The sequence below is a fragment of the Rattus norvegicus genome, chromosome 14 (genome assembly GCF_021556685.1).
Source record: "Rattus norvegicus strain SHRSP/BbbUtx chromosome 14, alternate assembly SHRSP_T2T, whole genome shotgun sequence".
NCBI lineage: Eukaryota > Metazoa > Chordata > Mammalia > Rodentia > Muridae > Rattus > Rattus norvegicus.
This window is the reverse complement of record NC_141547.1, coordinates 69,738,826-69,757,398: the sequence shown is the minus strand read 5'-3', so window position 1 is coordinate 69,757,398 and position 18,573 is coordinate 69,738,826. Positions and strand designations below refer to the sequence as shown.

At 36.8% G+C, this 18,573-nt stretch overlaps 1 protein-coding gene across 17 annotated transcripts in view; it reads right to left on the bottom strand.

Annotated features, from left to right (window-relative positions):
• Lcorl (ligand dependent nuclear receptor corepressor-like) overlaps nt 1-18,573 on the bottom strand; it is a 136,193-nt gene that overhangs the window by 94,395 nt on the left and 23,225 nt on the right. For all 17 annotated transcript variants that reach the window (XM_087584061.1, XM_087584074.1, NM_001432820.1 and 14 more), the window contains exon 2: nt 6,977-7,042. In XM_087584061.1, coding sequence (XP_087440187.1) covers nt 6,977-7,042 — 66 coding nt within the window. The remainder of the gene's footprint in view (nt 1-6,976; nt 7,043-18,573) is intronic.

Below are 18,573 nucleotides of genomic sequence, written 5' to 3'. Positions count from 1 at the left end.
TAAAACGAACACCCCAGGATAGTTACAAAAATCATTAATTTTAAAACAAATAAGAATGCAGGAAATATCACTATTAGTGATTTCAGATATTAGTGTATTACAGATATATAGTCATAAAAACAGTATGGTGTTGGCAGAAAAACAGACACATTGGTCAATGGAATCAAACTGAAGACACACACACACACACACACACACACACACACACACACACACACACACACACGGACACCTGATTTTTTGATAAAGAGTCCAGAAATAAACATTAGGAACAAAATAGTCAGCATCTTCAATAAATAGTTCTAGTCAAATTGGATGGCTATGGCTATATGTAGAAGAAAATCCAAATTGATCCATACTTATCACCCTGCACAAAACTCAAGTCCAACTAGATCAGAGACCACAACAGAAAACCAGATACACTGAACCTGATAGAATAGAAAGTGGTGAAAAGTCTTGAGCTCACTGGCAAAGTAAGAGTTTCTGAATAGAACACCAATAGCACAGGCATTAAGATCAACAAAAATAAATGGGAAACTCATGAACCCTAGAAACTTCTGCATGGTAAAGGACATTGTTAGTCAGATGAGACAGCCTACAGAATTAGAAACAATTTTTATTAACTAAACATCAGATAAAAGCCTAATATTCAAAATATATAAAGAACTCAAAAAAAAAAAAAAACCTAGGAATCAAGATAATAAATAAGCCAATCAAAAAATGTGGTACAGGTCTAAAAATAAATCTCAAAATAGGTAATTCAAATGACTGTGAAACACTTAAAGAAAAATTTAACATTATTAGCCATCAGGGAAATGCGAATCAAAAATACTGTAGGATTCTATCTTACACCTGTCAGCTGAGAACATCTCAGTAACAGTTCCTATGTGTGAGGATGTGGAACAATGACAGCATAGTTCCATTGCTGTGGGAGTGTAAACTCATAAGAGCCACTACGGAGATCACCGTGGCAGTTCCTCAGGAAGATGGAAATTGACTGACATCAAGATCCAGCTATACCATTCTTGGGCACATAACCAAAGGATGCGTCATTCTACCAGAGATCCTTGTTGAACCTTGTTCATTGATGCTCTATTCATAACAACCAGAAAGTAGAAATAACCTAGATATCCCTCAACAGAAGAACGGATATTTGCAGGGGGTGGGTCATAAAATTTGTAGGTAAATGGGTAGAACTAGGGAAAAAAATCATCATGAGTAAGGTACTCCAGACCCAGAAAGACAAATATGGTATGTATTCACTGATACACGGATATTAGCTATTAAGTAAATAATAATCACACTACAGAACAACAGAGGCTAGATATAGGGTGATGTACTGGAGGATGGGGGGAATAGATCTGTTAGGAAAGGGAAAATAGAAGATGGATGGATGGATGGATGGATGGATCGATGGATGGATGGATGGGATACAAGAAGATCAAGTGGGGAGGGGAGCAAGGGAAGGAATACAGAGAGAGACAGCTAAAATTAAGGGCCATCTGAGAGGCAGTATAGAAATATAATAGTAGAAGCATCCTAAAATATATACATATATGAAGGCCATCTAAATGAAATCACCAAATGATGGCGGAGAGAGAGCTTCAACTGGTCATCTCTTTGTCACCATGAAACTTCTAGACCTGGGATTGGGTACATCTGATTGAGCTGTTGGACAAAGGGATCTCCAAACAACCCAGGCTGTTGTCAAGACTACAGGTTGCTCTCCACAAATTGATAGAAAGGTTCCATTGCTAAAGATAAGATAATTCATTGAACATGGAAACATCTAGCTTGTACCTACATAAAGTCTTCAGCCATTCATGCTAACATCTTTGGTACAGGAAGTACTCTGTGTACTAACAAAAGTGAGATGTGAATACAACCTAGCCTCAAACCCTTCCGTCTACAATAGTGTCCTGTCTGCAAGACATGCTAGGCCAACAACGGCACAAAACTGTGGGAGTAGCCAACCCACAGCTGTTTGATTTGACTTAAGGTCCACTCCACAAGATGAAGCCTATGCCTAACTGATTAGGGAAGCAAGAACTTAAGACTAGATAGCCCAGGGACCAATGAGGAAAAGTAAATACCATTTTTATTTTTAAAAAAAAGCAGCTTTCAAGTAACTCCTATTGACATTCATAGTTCAGTGCCTTGCTCAGCAGTGACCAGACAAGATTCTTCTTACAGCAGATAGAAAATAGAAACAATACAGAGTCCCACATGCAGACATTATGCAGGCAGTTAGAGACCTTGGAACATGCAGCCCTAAATGGGATGTTCCTATCAAATGCTCACATCAGCGTTCAGGGAACCATGTAGAAGACAAGGCAGAAAAGCATTAGAGCCAGAGGGGAAGAATACCCAAACAAGGCCATCAATATCAGCACGATCTAAGCTCATATAAACTCACAGAGCCTGTGGCAGCATGCAGGGGGTCTGCATGGGTCTGCACCAGTTCATTTGTGCAAATATTATGACTTCTAGTCCATTGTTTCTGAATAATAGGAATGAGTGGCTCTCTGATTCTTGTGTCTTCTCTTGGTTCTTTTCCTTCTGTTTGTTTTGTATAATTTGATGTGTTAATTTGTTTTATCTTATATTTTACTATTACTCCTTAGAAACCTTAGTTTTCTAATGAGAGAAGAAGAGCACATCTGGATGGGGAAGCAAGTGGAAAGAACTGTGAGGAGCAGAGGGAGGGAAAGTATAATAAGGATACATTATATGAAAAATCTATTTTAAATAAAAAAGAATATATTTTTGTTAAATGGGAACACTTTTTTCTACTATTCATTACCGAAATCATTACTGCCAATACTACCAAAAATGACTTTCCTCCCTTGATGAATTACGATAAAAGGCTCCACAATTTTCAGAACCTATGCTAGGAAGGGCTGAATTTATAGTTTTTAAATGTATCATTACAGACACAAGTGACATCCTCAAACTCAATAGAAACAAGTTTTATGTAAACACTGCCTGAATAAAGCCCTTAATCTATACCAGAAGAGATGCCCTGACAGAAAGAGAGCATACTGAGTGCATAAACTCACCAAGTCAAATGTGCTCCTTTCCAAGCAAAAACAAATCTATATAAGTAAAAAATAAGTAAAATGAAAAGTAAATAAAAACTGACATATATCTGACAAAACTCACTGAATTATCCACTTAAACTGTATGATTCCTAGAGTTGACATTCAAGCGTAGTTTAATAGACTCTGCAGAAAACAGTGAGGAAATGGAAAGGTAAGTGACACTGAAATGTCTCTAGTTCAATGGTATAGTAAAAGAGGGGATTTTATAAAGTAGAATAAAAAGCAAAATGTCCATCCGGGTAGGATTGTTTTAGTTTTGGGAGCTGCTGCTGGCAGTGAAAGGAATGCCAACAGCAGATGGCCCAACCCAGGGCTTAATACAGAGAGACTTAGAAAATCTGTACTACACTTACACTAATGAGACTATTAAGAAGCAGAAAGAAGACAGAGCCAGACTAGAGATGTTCATTGGCACTGGCACACAGTTGAGATGGCAAGAAACCTCTCATCTTGGCACTTAGCACTCACCTGGAGCAGCTGGCCAAGAACATGTTAAAAAGAGTTCTATGATCTATATTTTGAGCAAGCTCAGCAAAAGAATCAGAAGACTATAAACTGAAACCAGGCTAGCAGAATACTTTTGATAACAGGAAGAAACTGAATCAGAACCACACACTCGACATCAGCTATAGAGTAGAAATGTGGGACTTCAGGTGAACACACTAAAGTTTCAAAGACCTAGACCCAACCTTGGAGAAAAAAAAAGCTACTCAAGGGCAAAGTCAGCATTCCCAATCACAGTCTTGAGTACTACCCACAAGTATAGCCAGCATCTGTGACTATACTTATGAAGAAAAGCCCACTTACTGAACCAGCATCTGTAACCTGATTTCCCAAAGTACAGTCTGGAGGTAAGAAGAGCACCTAAGAATTCCTTGGTATACATAACCAGCATCTGAGACAAAGAAGGCCCAGGGATCTGATAGGCATCTGGGAATCAAGGAAGAAATGCTGAGGGTCTTAACACTGGGCAAACAGGCCAAGCTGCATTCATAAGACATACCATGGTCCAACCCTCTGCTCTTGACATTCTCTTACTTTATTTTAACACCTAATGTCAATTTAGGAGGAGAGATCTGTTCTGCCATCTCTCCAGCTCTTCTTGAAGGGACTGACTGACTCTTAGTGTGGTGGTTTGAATGAAAATGTACCCTCTACTCTCACTCTCTCTCTCTCTCTCTCTCTCTCTCTCTCTCTCTCTCTCTCTCTCTCTCTCTCTCAATGCGAGTGGCATTACTAGAGATGTGTGACCTTTTGGTAGGTGTGGTCTTGTTGGAGATAGTGTGTCACTGGAGGTAGGTTTTGATGTTTCAGAAGCTCAAGTCAGGCCCAGTGTCACTCTCTCTTCCTGCTGACTGCTGATCCAGATGTAGAACCCTCAGCTCCTTCTCCAACCTCATGTCTGCCTATGTGCTTCCTTCATGGCTAAACCTCTGAACCTGTAAACGAGCCCCAATTAAATGTTTTCTTTTATAACAGTTGCTGTGGTCACAGTGTATCTTTAGAGCAATAGAACCCTAACTAAGACACTTAGGCAAACTACTTGAAAGAAAAAGACTTAAATTAATAGACTTTGAGATAAACAAAAAGTAATTTGGGCAGATACCAATTAAATTGAAAATATCACTAGGACATACTTTAAAAACATATTCCACTAAATTAGAAAGTGTAAAAGAAATAAATACATTTCTAGATTCATATAACCTATCAAGATAACTAATTTGAATGGACCTACAGCAAACAAAGAGGTACTGAATCAGTAACAATAATTTAAAACAAATTCTTGTCCTAAAAAAAGTCTAGGTCCACATAGACTATGTGTAACTCTAAAGAACTACCACCAAATGGTTCACAAACTATTCTGAGATAGAAAAGGAAAGAATACTACCAAACTTATTATATGAAGTCAATACTACCAATTACAAAACCAAATAGAGACAAAAAAGAAACTTACAGACCAATCTCACTGATGAACAGATGCAAAAGTTCTCACTATAGTATATATTATTCAAATTCAGAATACGTAATCATTAACTATGATGAGGCTGGTTCACCCAGTGGGCAGGCCTCATGTTCTCCAATATGAAAGGCCTGTGTTACTGCTGCTGATGCATGTAGCAGTTTAAAGACCTCTTCTAGGGTGAAATTGTCAAGGACAGGAAAATGTCCCACTTGTGGCTGAGCTAGGCTCACTTTCCATTTTGACTGCTTTTAGAAGTGTGGCCACGGTCCTTCCTGACCTTCCTGCAGCACATGCTGCATCACTATGATGAGCAAAAGGGACAGGATAGGTGCCTTGACTCCATCTAGCATGGCTACAAGAACAACCAGCACCACTTCATTACCAAGAAGAGAGGCTTCTTGTCCTGGGCCCACCTCGATGGCATTACCTTATCCCACCACCCTGGATCTATCCATCCTGTCCATGAAATCATGGAGGGTCAATAGCAAATGACTCTGGACACAGCCATTCAATCATGGACATTTCTGACCAATCCAGGCTGCTGGAGTACTTCCTGGACAAGTAGAACCTTAATAATGGTGTGTCTTCCAATCAATCAGGGTGTTTCTTGACTAAGAAAAGATTTGGGGATTATCTTTGGGTAACTGGGTCACAGGGTCTCCTTCTTGTCTAGTTAAAAACCTAAATATTGTCAGTCTGGGAAGAGAGATCTGAGTTTGGTTCCCATCACTCATGTCAGGAGGCTGATAATCATCTCTAACTCCAGCTCCTCAATGCCTCCGGTCTTGAGGGCATCTGCACTCATATGGATATACCCACATGTAGTACACATAGTTAAAATAATAAAAATAAGTCTCAAAAAAGGAAAAACAAATACTGGTGGTGATATGGGCAAAACGTACACACTTTGAGTGAAAATACAAAATAAAGGAAACATTACAGAAGTCAGTATGACTGATTCTCAAAATAAAATTCACTCTACCTTATGACTCAGTTACTTCACTCTTGGATGTTTAACAAAACAAAAACAAAAGTAGAAAGAAAAACACATCAAGACATCATAAGAATACTTATAGATCAATGACTACTGAAGCACTTTCCACAATAAGTTATTGAACCAACCTTGGTGTCCAATAATTGAGGAACAATAAAATGTGGTAATTTGTACACTGTAGTTGTTTCCAGCCATAAAGGACAAAACTATGTCATTTGCAGGAAAGAAAATGGATATCAGAGTTAATCATTTTGAGTAAATTTACCCAGTCTCAGGAAGACAAAATTGTATGTTCATTTGTCATTCCTAGAATTTATATACTTAAAATAATGTATTTTCAAATAATTTTAAGATAAAATAATACAAAACTGCCTGTCTAGGGAACAAAGTGGATTAACAGGAGTTAGGTGGAAAATGAAAATGGAGGGTCAGTGGTAGGCAATGTGCTGAACAATATAAACTTGTATGGAAACTTTAAAAATTAAAATAAAAACTGGAGTAACAGCTTTTAAACAGACATTTATTTCACAGAACATTTACTTACTTCAATTTAATTACATGTCTTAATAATTTGATTAGTTTAATTGATTTGATATTTATGTCATTTTTAAATTTAAATCCTACTTAAGAATAGGTCAGAATATTCAATTTATAAAATAGTAGACACATAAAAATAAAATTATATTACGAGCTTTAGACAAAATTCATTTTCTATTTAAAGTCACTGTGCCTTTCACAAATGTATAATACATATCATGTAATAAAATAAATAATGAAGAATATTGGATTATTTTATTTATTTAAAACAGTATCAAATTCAAAGTGATCATATATTTACATTTAAAATATAGTTTTGCTAGAACAACTTTATTAATTGGGGTAGAAGGTTTCAACTTTAAAATAAAAAAAGTTAAATACCTTCAAATAAACTGAGGTCTCTTCGTAGCCGTGGTCCATAAAGCCCTTCTAAAATACTCTCAAAACCTGTGTTTTCAAAGAGAGAAAATTGTATTAGCTCCTAGAAAAGTTTTTTTAAATGATTAAAACATCTAATTTTTTTGTCAATCAACAAATAATATACCATAGTGTAACTGTTATTTTCACCCAGTTTAAAGTAAACTAGCTAATATACTAATTATATAGTGATTGTGAAATTAAGATTGTAAAGTAATTACAATACTAAAATGCATATATTAACCCAAGCTAAAGTTGTGTCAATCATGACCTAATATGATCAAGAATGCTGGTCAGAATATGGGAAGAGGGGAATAGTCATTCACTGTGGGTGGGACTACAAAACTGTGTAACCACAATGAAAATGAGTATGGAGAATTCTCAAAAAAGCAAAATGTAAATCTACCATATGACCCACCTATAACCCTCTGTGGCATATGCCCAACTTGACATCATATTCCATACATACTTGCATGGTCATGTTCATTGCTACTCTACTCACGCTAACAAAGAAACGGAAAAAGTCTAAATGTCCTACACTGATAAGTGGATAATGAAAATGTGGTGTAGGTATACTATGAAATACTAGTTAGGTGTAAAGAAAAGTTAAATCATGAAATTTGCAGATAATATGATGATAGAGCTAGAACATATTATACCAAATGAGGTGACTCAGACCCTGAAAGACAAAGGCTACATATTTTCTCCCATTTTTTAATTCTAGCTTAAATCTTTAGATATGAGTATATACTCTGAAGAAACCACACTACTGAAACCAGGAAAGTAAAATGGCACCAGGATCAAGGGGCTGAGGGTGGAGAGAGCTATAAACAGGGCATAGTAGGAAACAAGTGCTATGAAAGGAAAATGGGAAAAACAGGGAGGGAACTGTTTGAAATGATTGAGAGGTATGGCCTTATTCAAGAAAGTATGTCACTAAGGGGTGGGCTTTGAGGTTTCAAAAGCCCACGTCAGGCCCAATGTTTCTTTCTTTCCTTCCAATTGTCTGCATATCAGGATGTAGAACTCTAAGCTACTTCTCTAGTACCATGTCTACCTCTGTGCTGCCATGTTGCATGCCATGATAATGTACCAAGTCTCTGAAACTGTAATCAAGCCCCCAATTAAATGCTTTTATAAAAACTGCTTTGGCCATGGCATCTCTTTACAGCAACAGAACAGTAACTAAGATAGAAGTAGGTACCAATAGTAGGGTATTGCTGTAACAGACCTGAACGATGCTACTTGTTGGTACAATGTAGACTCTGAACTAGAAAAACCACTGAATGCTTTTGGGTGGGTCTTAATGGGCCACACTACTAAGAGAATGGTACTGAAAGTGATTTGAACTATGTAGAGTAACTTCAAGTCCAAAGGAGAAGAATATGAGTAAGTGGTCTAGAGATCACTCTTGTGAAATGTTGGCAAACGATATGGCTGCTTTTTGTCCTCACCCTAAAAATCAGTCTGAAGCTAAATTGAGTTTTGGATTAATGTCATTGGCAGAATAGATTTCAGGAGAGCCTACTATTGACTCTGTTGTGTGGTTTATTAGTAATCACTCTTGTGCCGATTCATAATTTTAAAAAAAAGGAGCAGTCTTAATAAAGAGAAATCTAAAATGTAGAATTTAAGAAGTAGAGCACCAAGAAGTGTAATGGAGCTAAGTTCTCGAGCTAAGCTTGAGATAAAAAGGTTAAAGAAAAGCCTGATAATAAATGAGATAAAGGGAGTGGTAACCTCAGGGTAAGAGCCTCCATGCTTAGAAGTTAAAGGGAATCTTAAGCAGTGAACAAAAAAAAAAAAAACACTGAAAACAGAAAGCTGGTGAAATGGAATTGACTATGGGCAAAGTTCCAGCCCTGACTACCTGCAGAGCTTGGCTGGCATCTTCAGCCAAGTGGTTCTGACTTTATCAAAGTTAATACAAGAAAGCAGTAGTGGAATCTCCTTCTTTGGCTAAGGGAAGCCACTGAGGCCAGGCACGTGTCAGGGCTGTCCTTGCATGAAGGCCCAGAGAGTCCAATGTATGAAGTTGTGAAGGAGAAGCCTGAGTCATATTAGAGTTCTTACCCAAAGATGCTAGCAATGCCAGAGTTGTGGGATACCACAATAAGAGCTGCTAACTAGGAATATGGCCAGCCCACAAGAGAGAAGTGTGTTGCAGTCAACAAGGTTGGAAGGAGATGGAGTTCTGAAGAACAATGTGACATCAGATATGAAGTTTGTACTGCTGGTTTTCAGTCTTACTGCTGCTTTGGTATGGTATTTTATTATGCTTCCTTCCTTCACTTTTGGAATAGTTATGTATACTCTGTGCCAAAGGATGTTGCAAGTGTTATCTGCTTTTTTATTTTGATTTTACAGGGTTACAGTTAAGATATAGCCTGGAGTCTCAGAAGAGTTTGTTTGGACTTTGGACTTTTAAACACTGTTAAGGCCAAAAGACTATGAGGACTTTTGAACTGAATTCATTTTGCATTATGATATGGCTATAAGCCCATGAGGGCGGGGCAGGGAGCGGAATGTGCTAGTCTCAATAATAAAGGCCCCCAACAGGCTCAAATATTTAAATGCTTCGTCACCAGGGAGAAGAAGTGTTTGAAAGAATTAGAAGTGTGGCCTTGCTGGAGGAAGTATGTCACTGAGGGTAGGCTTGGAGGGTTCAAAAGCCCAGGTTCTCTCTTCCGCTGCTGCCTGAGGATCACTTATAAAGAAGTTTCATCCACTTCTCCAATGCATGTCTACCTGTGTGCCACTATGTTCTCCACCATAAAGAACTACGCCTCTAACAGCCCCCAATTAAAAACTCTTTTATAAGAGTTGCTTTTGTCATGGTCTTTTCAGTAACTAAGGAAATCTAGTTTGTTTAGCTTGATATCATAGTTCCATCTATTTTCCTATATACATGACTTCAGTCTTCTTTATGCTTGAATAACACACACACACACACACACACACACACACACACACACACACACACACACGTATGATTACGTATATGTGTACACAGACACACACACCCCTTTGTCCTTTGTTGGGATCCTAACCTGATTTCATAACTTGGCTCTTGTAAACCATGCTCCAATAAACAATTGTGATGGTTATACTTAGTTATAAAGTTGACTACATCTGTAATTAACTAAAACCAAAAAATGGGGGAATACAAATCTGAGGGATTTTTGCTTAATCTGAAGTAAAGATCCATTTCTAATTTGAATCTATGAGGTGGGAAGACCCAGCTCTAATCTGGGCCATGACCTCTGCTGGTTTAGCCATGTATGTATTATATGTATGTATGTATACATTTATACATACACATATGTGTGTGTGTGTGTAGAGAGAGAGAGATTCATTTTATAAGTTCTGTTACCTGACTAATACAGGTCTGTGTATAGGATATGAATTTTATGCTGATTGACTCATTCAGGAAATGTATAGGTAGCTTTACTTTAGAGTTTGTTTGTTTGATGGAACTCCAAACTGCTTTCCAGGATGTCTAGACCTTCTTTATTTCTAACAGTGCATAATGGTTCCTTTTTTAGAGTATTCTCATCAACAATTTTTTTTGATGATACAGTCCTTCTGACTGAGATGAAATAATGTAGTACTAATCTGCATTTTTTTGAAGGACAAAGATGACAAAACATGTTTTCATATATTTGATGGCCATTTTAACTTCTATCAAAAAGAATCTGTTCGGTTTATATGCCATTTATGGACTGGATTTTAGTTATTTGGTGTCTCAGTATGGCATTCTTTATACGTTTTGGATATTAATCCCATCAGAAGAACAGTTGCTAAAGATTTTCTGTTCTCATGTAGGTTCTATCTTCACTCTGGTAACTGTTTTCTTTACTGCCAGAGCTTTTAATTTCATGATAGCCCATTTCTCAGTTGTATTTCCTTAGCTACGTCCTATTCAGAACACCACTGCCTGTCCCTATAGTTTCAAGCATTTCCCTTAGTTTGCCTCTAGTAGTTTCAAATATTTAACTTGTATTTTAAGGTCTTTGATTAATTTTGAGTTGATTTTTGTATAGGGTGAAATGAAATTTCATTCTTCTACAAATGACAAAGATTCCTGACTAGCCAGGAAGTCAGGAATTAGGGACCATGGCCAACTCTCATTATCCCTTCCTTATGTTACATACAATGAGACAAACTGCTTGTCCCCTTAATCCAATCAGGAAGAAAAAGGGCCCCAGTCTTCCCAGATGCTCTTTAAGATCTTGAAAATCCCTGCCAAGTGCAAAGCCCCTGAGAATGTTCAGTCCTCTAACTCTGATTAGATGACTGGCATATGACATTTCACTGACAGTATCTGACTGGTAGAAGAACACTTACCCCACTATACATATCCTAATGTCAAATCATTAATCTCTGTGTTCCCAAAACACAATTATAGACTATTATTTGGTTTACCATGAAAATGGCTATGATCCCACTATGTACTTTCCCTTATCCACCTGTAAAGCCATAAAAAACAATGTCTCAACTAACCCCAACACAGTTTCACCAGCAAGGCTTTTGCACTGCTATTCCCTGGAATGGACATATATCTTTTTTTTCAATTACATCCTCAATCATATAAAACTTTTGCTTGTTGGTTTTCTGTCCATCTATTAAGTGATATACCAACAAAAACTTGATAGAAGTGGTCTGACTTCCTTAGCTGACCTCCCTATAGCAATATGCAGATACTCAACTTTTCTAAATTATCTTGTTAAAAGGCTGTTCATTTCTCCAACCTATTTTTGGTGACTTCCTGCACATCGAATGGCTTAGCTGTGTGACTTTATTTCTGTGCCCCAGTCTACTCTCCTCTACTCTACTCTACACTGTCTACCCCTGTATCCTTTGTTATTGTACTTAAGTACGTCATATTGAAAAAGAAATTCTAAAACACTTCAGCACACTCCTTTTGTTCAAGAGTGCTTTGTTTACTTGGTCTTACTTTTGCTCCTATATGAGTTTTATGACTGTATTAATGTTAACATACTTATTAATCATTTGGTTCAGTTTCTTTTTCTAAGTCAGAAAAGAATGAAGTTATGAAAGATCAGAAGTGTGATATCCGCAATGGTTTCTTAAATTTTAGTGTTGTGTTTATGTGTATACAGTGCATATACATATTTATGTGGCAGTGTGCAGGTATGTGTATACATGTGTGTATGCGTGCTGGCAGTAAACCCCAAGTACCTGCCACCCCTGCCTGTCCCCACCAGCACTACAGTTAAGATTTGTAAAGGACCCATGGTTTCTGCCACATATGTAATAAAGGATGGCATTGTCTGGCATCAATAGGAGTAGCCTGGTCCTGTGAAGCCTTTATAGTCCAGTGTAGGGGAATGCCAGGGCAGTGAGGTGGGAGTGGTGGGTGGGAGGAGGAGCATCCTTGTAGGTTGATGTCATTATGCAGGTGAAGGCAGATACAAGATAAAACAAGGCCTATCATTGGATAAGAAGGAAGGATGGGTGGGAGAAAAGTTTTAGAGAGGCAGAGGAGACTGGAGCAGAGAGGGAAGCATCCGAAAAAACATGGAGGCAGGTGTTAAGATTTCTCTCTGCACATTTACAGGTTGTTATGACTATTCTTAAGGGATAGATGTGTACAGGATTTAGTGTGTCTAGATGAACAAATTATATCTTACCTAAGTGGGGGGGTTATATCCTTATCAACTGGTTGTAAGTTAATCGTGTGGATGTATTGTATATTGAGTAATTAACATATAAATCTGGTTGTTGGGTTACAGTTTGTTGAGTCATCTCACTGGTTTGTTGGGAGTGTGAGCAGAGTCCATGACAGGAAGCCATGCTAGGATATAGAATACTTGAGGTTAGTGTGGCATGGGGCCATGCTAGGCACAGCCCACAGAATGCTATCTGTGTGTCAGGCATGGTTAACAACCCACCAAGGGGACAGTGTGTGAAAGCGACTGACAGAGAAACAGCTAGAGCGCACAGGTCAAGGTGGAGTGGGAACTTGCAGGAACCTTTTCTGTCGCTTTTTTAATTTTACCACAACACATCCTCATAGAAGCAGGTAAAGGGGCGAATGGGAGATGAGGAAACCAGGAAAGGAGGATAATAGTTGAGATGTAAATACATAAAATATCCGATAAACAAAAGATTTGTACTTCTGTGATTGCATGCATTTTACATGCTGGGAGCTCAAATGCCAGCTCTCATCCACTTAGGTATCATTTTCCCAAGCCTAAATTTTACCTTATTTTGTAATTACTTCAGAGTAGCAAGTTTTCTTATGGTATTTACTTTGAAATAAAAATGTCAATTTTGAGAGGAATTACACAAAATCTATAGAGGGCTTTAAGAAACACTGTCAAATTGATAACATACATTTCTCAGATCCCTAGGCTTGTCCCTTATCTTCCTGTTTTCTTCAGTTTATTTCTTCAGTGTAGAAGACTTTTGTCTCTTCAATTAAGTTTATTACATGATTGGTTTGTTTGAAGGCCATCATAAATGAATTATTTTCCTCAACATATATGTTACTGATATACAGAAAAGTTACAGATTTTTATATGTTGTTTCTATATCCTATTTTATCAGCTCAAAAACTTTCTAGTGAAGTTGTTAGGATTTTTAACATATATATATTTATGTTTTATATGTGTTTATGTATAGGATATATATATATATATATATATATATATATACTTTATTATGTTTGAGTTCAGTATTCTTCCTTTTCTGTTAGGATATAATTTGAAAAGCATATGTGTTAGTTTTTCTTTACAAGTTGTGGTGGTTTAAATAAGAATGGCTCCACGGGCCTATATATTTGAACGCTTAGTTATCAAGGAACTGTTTGGGAATGATTAGAAGGTATTATAGCCTTATTAGAAGAGTTATGTTATTAGGCATGAGCTTTGAGGTTTCAAAAGCCTACACCAGGCCTAGTCAGTGTCTGTCTGTCTGTCTGTCTGTCTGTCTGTCTCTGTCTCTGTCTGTCTGTCTGTCTCTCTCTCTCATCCTCTCTTCCTCTCTCTTCCCCCCAACCCCTGTCTACTGTCTCTGAATCAGGATGTAAAGCTCTCAGCCAAAGTTCCAGCACCATGTCTGTTTGCCACCATGATGATCATGAATTAACCCTCTAAAGTTGTAAGCAAGCTGTCTAATAATAAATGTTTCCTTTACTAAGAGTTGCCTTGATCATGGTGTCTCTTCACAGCAATAGAACTGTAACTACTGTAGACACATATTATCTTTCCTATAGCTGTGATAAAACATGCCAACAAAAATAACTTAAGGAACGGTTTGTTTCATTCACAGGTTTAGGGTATATACAGTCCATCATGGTAGGGAAGTCATGGTAGAGGGGCTTGAGGCAGTTAGTCACAGCACATCTGATGTCAGGAAGCAGAAACAAACTCTAGCATTCAGTTCTCCTTTCACTTTTACTCAGTCTGGCAGTTATAGTGGGTTTTCCAACATCATTTAACTTATACTAGACAATACCTCACAATTGTTCCCAGCTTATCACCTAGGAGTTCCACAGTCGATAAAGTTGACAATGTTAATCACTATAAGGTCCAACAGAATTCAGCAATGAGACCATCCAGTTCTGGACTTACCTTTGTTGAGAAACTACTAGTACTTAAATAATGTTGTTCTTTGTAAATCTATTTGGGCTGACTTTATTCTGATGGTTTAATTTTTATAGGCCATATGTCTAGTAATTTATCCATTTTCTGTAGATTTTCAATCTGATGAAATCCAAGTTTTCAAAATATTCTGTATCTGAATATCTGTTGAAATATATCCTAAGTTGTATTAATCAGGGTCTTTTTCCATCCTGGGTTAGTTTGGCTAAGAGTTTATCAACCTTGTTCAACTTTGTTTCATTGATCCTTTGACTGCTGGTCTTAGTCTTATGTCAGTGAGACCACTGGGTCCTTTTAGTCCATGACCCATAGTCCTGATTTTCTTTTCTTTTTTCTTTTTAATTGAAACTTTGAAATTACTATGCAATGTAACAGGTTTCAGGGTGACATTTTCTTACACATGCAATTAAACTTTTTTTTATTATGCCCCCCTAATCTACACTATGCCTCACTACTCCCTGTCCCTTGTTTTCCATTGTTGCAAATTTTGGGTAAAATTATGCTCCAGGATATAGGAGATGGCTCAGAGGTCAAAGGTGCTTGCTGATAAGCCTGAGATACTGAGCTGTATCCCTGAAGCCCACATGATGAACAAGAAGAACCAAAACCAATAGTTTTCTCTCTATTCCTAATGTGTGCATACCATGGCACACTCACATGCACAAACACATAAGCATATAATAAGCAAATGTTAAAAATAATTTATTTTTGTGTGTGTGTGTGTGTGTGTGTGTGTGTGTGTGTGTGTGTGTGTGTGGTATATGTTCTAGTTTACTAGATGTTTGCAGAAGATAATCCAAATCTTGTTACTTCTTCATGGTCAGAGGAGGAAGTTTATCCTCTCTGGTTTATATTAGCTTGTATTTTGTGCATTCAAATTTTGTTCAGTTCTTTTCAAATATTTGCTTTTTATTAGTTTTTCTCTTTGCAAATAATTAGTGCTATCATTTATTCCTATAAGTATGAAATTGTGTTGTAAAACTTAACAGCAACTAGTGGTTCCTTACCATGTAAAGGATATCAATGCCTTTGAGAGGTGGCTGCCTCTAAATGATGGAGATACAGAAAATGAACATAGCCTATACCACAGTGCCACCCATTTCAGGCTGCTGACCACTAGAATTATAAGATGTATGATATACTGTGTTATGCCACCAAACCTGTGATTTTTGTTACAATAGCAAAAGGAAATTAATACATGATTCAGACTAGTACTGTGGCTTGAAATTTCTATACGGGTACAAGATACAAATCTGTTAGATAATCAGACCAGCTTCCACTTATTTCATGAATGCCTTGCTGTGTTCAAGTGTTAAAGAGTTTTCTTTAGGTAGAAATTTATAAGAGGAACTAGGTGGTTCTGGGATATGAAGTTAAGTAAATTTAAGTTTGACATCCTGTTTTTATTAAATGATCATCTAAAACTGATATAAAACACTTATCAAATATACAATTATACAATTGCCATTTTAGTTTGACGTTTCCTATTACTGAGGTACAGTGTATTTTCACATATTCTATATTCAGACTGTTCCTCTAGCACTTTATAATTAGGCTTTGAATCTTTTAAGAATTCCACAAAAGTATCATATATTCTAAATAATAATTACCAATTTCAAAAAGCACAAGTAGTATCATACAAATGTTTTGTACTCATATGTATAATCATACTTTGTCTTGTTTTATGATTTTCTTTTTGTAGGTAAGGAAATTTGTGAACATAAAATCATTTTCTGTGTCTGTATAAATTTGATTTTCACATGTAGCTCTTTAACCCATGACAATTCATTTTTAATGAACAGTATAATGGAAAAAATCAATTTTATATCAAGACATTAATTTTGACCACTTTAGGCCATCTTTATTACTGTAAAGTTCCAAAGTGTTAAAGCATGTATGTTTGTATATATTTAATGGCTTTCTAAATGTAAAGTTTATTACTATAAATTTACTTGTTTTCTATCACTGTAAACTTACCTTTTCTAGATATCTCATGTTACTAGAATGGTATCTTATGTATTCTTCAGTATCTAATTCTATTCCTAAATCTATCACTTTATAGCATGCTGTTCAATCTTTATTATGAAATAGTATTCCATTGTATACACATGCCACATTTGTTTAACAATTTGCTAGCTAACAGAACTGAGTGGTTCACACTTTAAGGCTTTAATGAATGGTGTGGCTATGAACACTATGCACAAATCTTTGTATGGAAATAGTTTCATAGTTACAGAGCAAAAAAACCCAATGAGTTCTGTGGTAATTTAATCCTATGTTTAACATTTGGAGAAACTGCCAAGTTCCTTACCAAAATAGAGACACAATTTTGCATTCAGATCAACAACTCTTCACCAAGATTTTTGTATTTTATTAGAGTCATTCTAAGAATTCTAAAGGCTACCTTATTTCCCTAGTTATTAATGATGTCCAGTTCATTTTCTTGTTCAACAATACTGATAATCTGTGTATGTTCTGGTGAAATACATATTCAAACCTTTTGATCATTTTTGACTTTTCTTTTTCTATGGAGTTGTAAAGATTTTTTTGATAAAAATTCATCAATTATACATACACAAGTGTTTTGTTTCAAGTTCATGGACTTCATTTTCAAGCATTTGTGACTTTAAATCCAATTAATCTACTTTTTCTTTATGGACTTGATTTTAGGCTTTCCGTTTGTCTGTACAACTATTCCTAACTAGTTCAAAGATTACTACTCCACAAGATACCAAAATTATCTTTAACGTTTTATGGTTTTCTTAATTCAAGTGTAACACACTACTTAGCGTTAGCTTATCTAATAAATTTTACCTTTTTGCTTATTTGTTTTTATGTTTTAAAACACTTCACTTAATATTCATGCAATACTTGAAATGTGTTTTGCTCTAATCCACTTTCCCTTTCCTCACAGTCCAATTCCTATTTCCCTTCCCTACTCTTCCCTCTGAGTTTCATGTTCTTTTAGTTTTAAACTCACTAAGTTCACTCAGAGCCACCGGTATGTTCATAGGTGGAAGGGCACCAACTGGAACATGAACAGTCTCTCAGGGGCCACATCCCTAAAGAAAACCTCTTATTCTTCCAACAGCAACTGACATTCTGTTCCTCAGCTGTGGGTGTAATTTTGTAAGCGCCTCCCCATCCATACTGAGATTCTTGCTAACTTACAAGTATTGTGCAAGTAGTCCCAGTTGCTATGAGTCAGCAAACACTGTTTCACTGCAGATGAACACTATCTTTAACTCTTACAATCTTTCCACACCTTCTTCCATTTTGATTCCTAAGCACTAGAGGTGGAAGTTAGGCTAGAGGTGTGTGATACAAATGTCCAGTATAGAGCTGAGCACGCCACAGTCCCTTATTCTCCACATGCTGACTGGTTGTAGTTGTGTGTGTTAACCTCTTTGGTGGTTTGCATGAACCACCAAAATGACTACACACACACCCCCACAGAGGCTCAGACATCTATTTAAACAGTTGGTGGCACTATTTAGAGAGGTATACCTTTAATGTAGAAGATGATCACTGACTTTGATCATTTATAAAGTTTTAACCCACTTCCAACCTACTGTGTATCATGCTTGTCGCTGAGGATATGATCTTCTTCCTGCTGTTATGTCTGGCACTTGTTGCCAAGCCTCTGCCTCATCATGATGGAACTTTATCCTTCTACAATAATAAATCAAAATAAACTCTTCCTCAGGTTGTAATTGAACAGACTGAAATTGGTCATACCATTTTATCACAACAATAGAAAGTACTAATATGGAAACTGGTACCAGAGAGTAGGTTGTTGCTTGAAGAACCTGATCATGTTTTTATGGGACTTTGGGCCATAAACGGATAAATGCTATAAGCAGAGCTTAATGGGCCATTTTGGTAGAATATTGGTAGATAGTAGTACTGGAAATGGACTGTGCTCAAGCACTT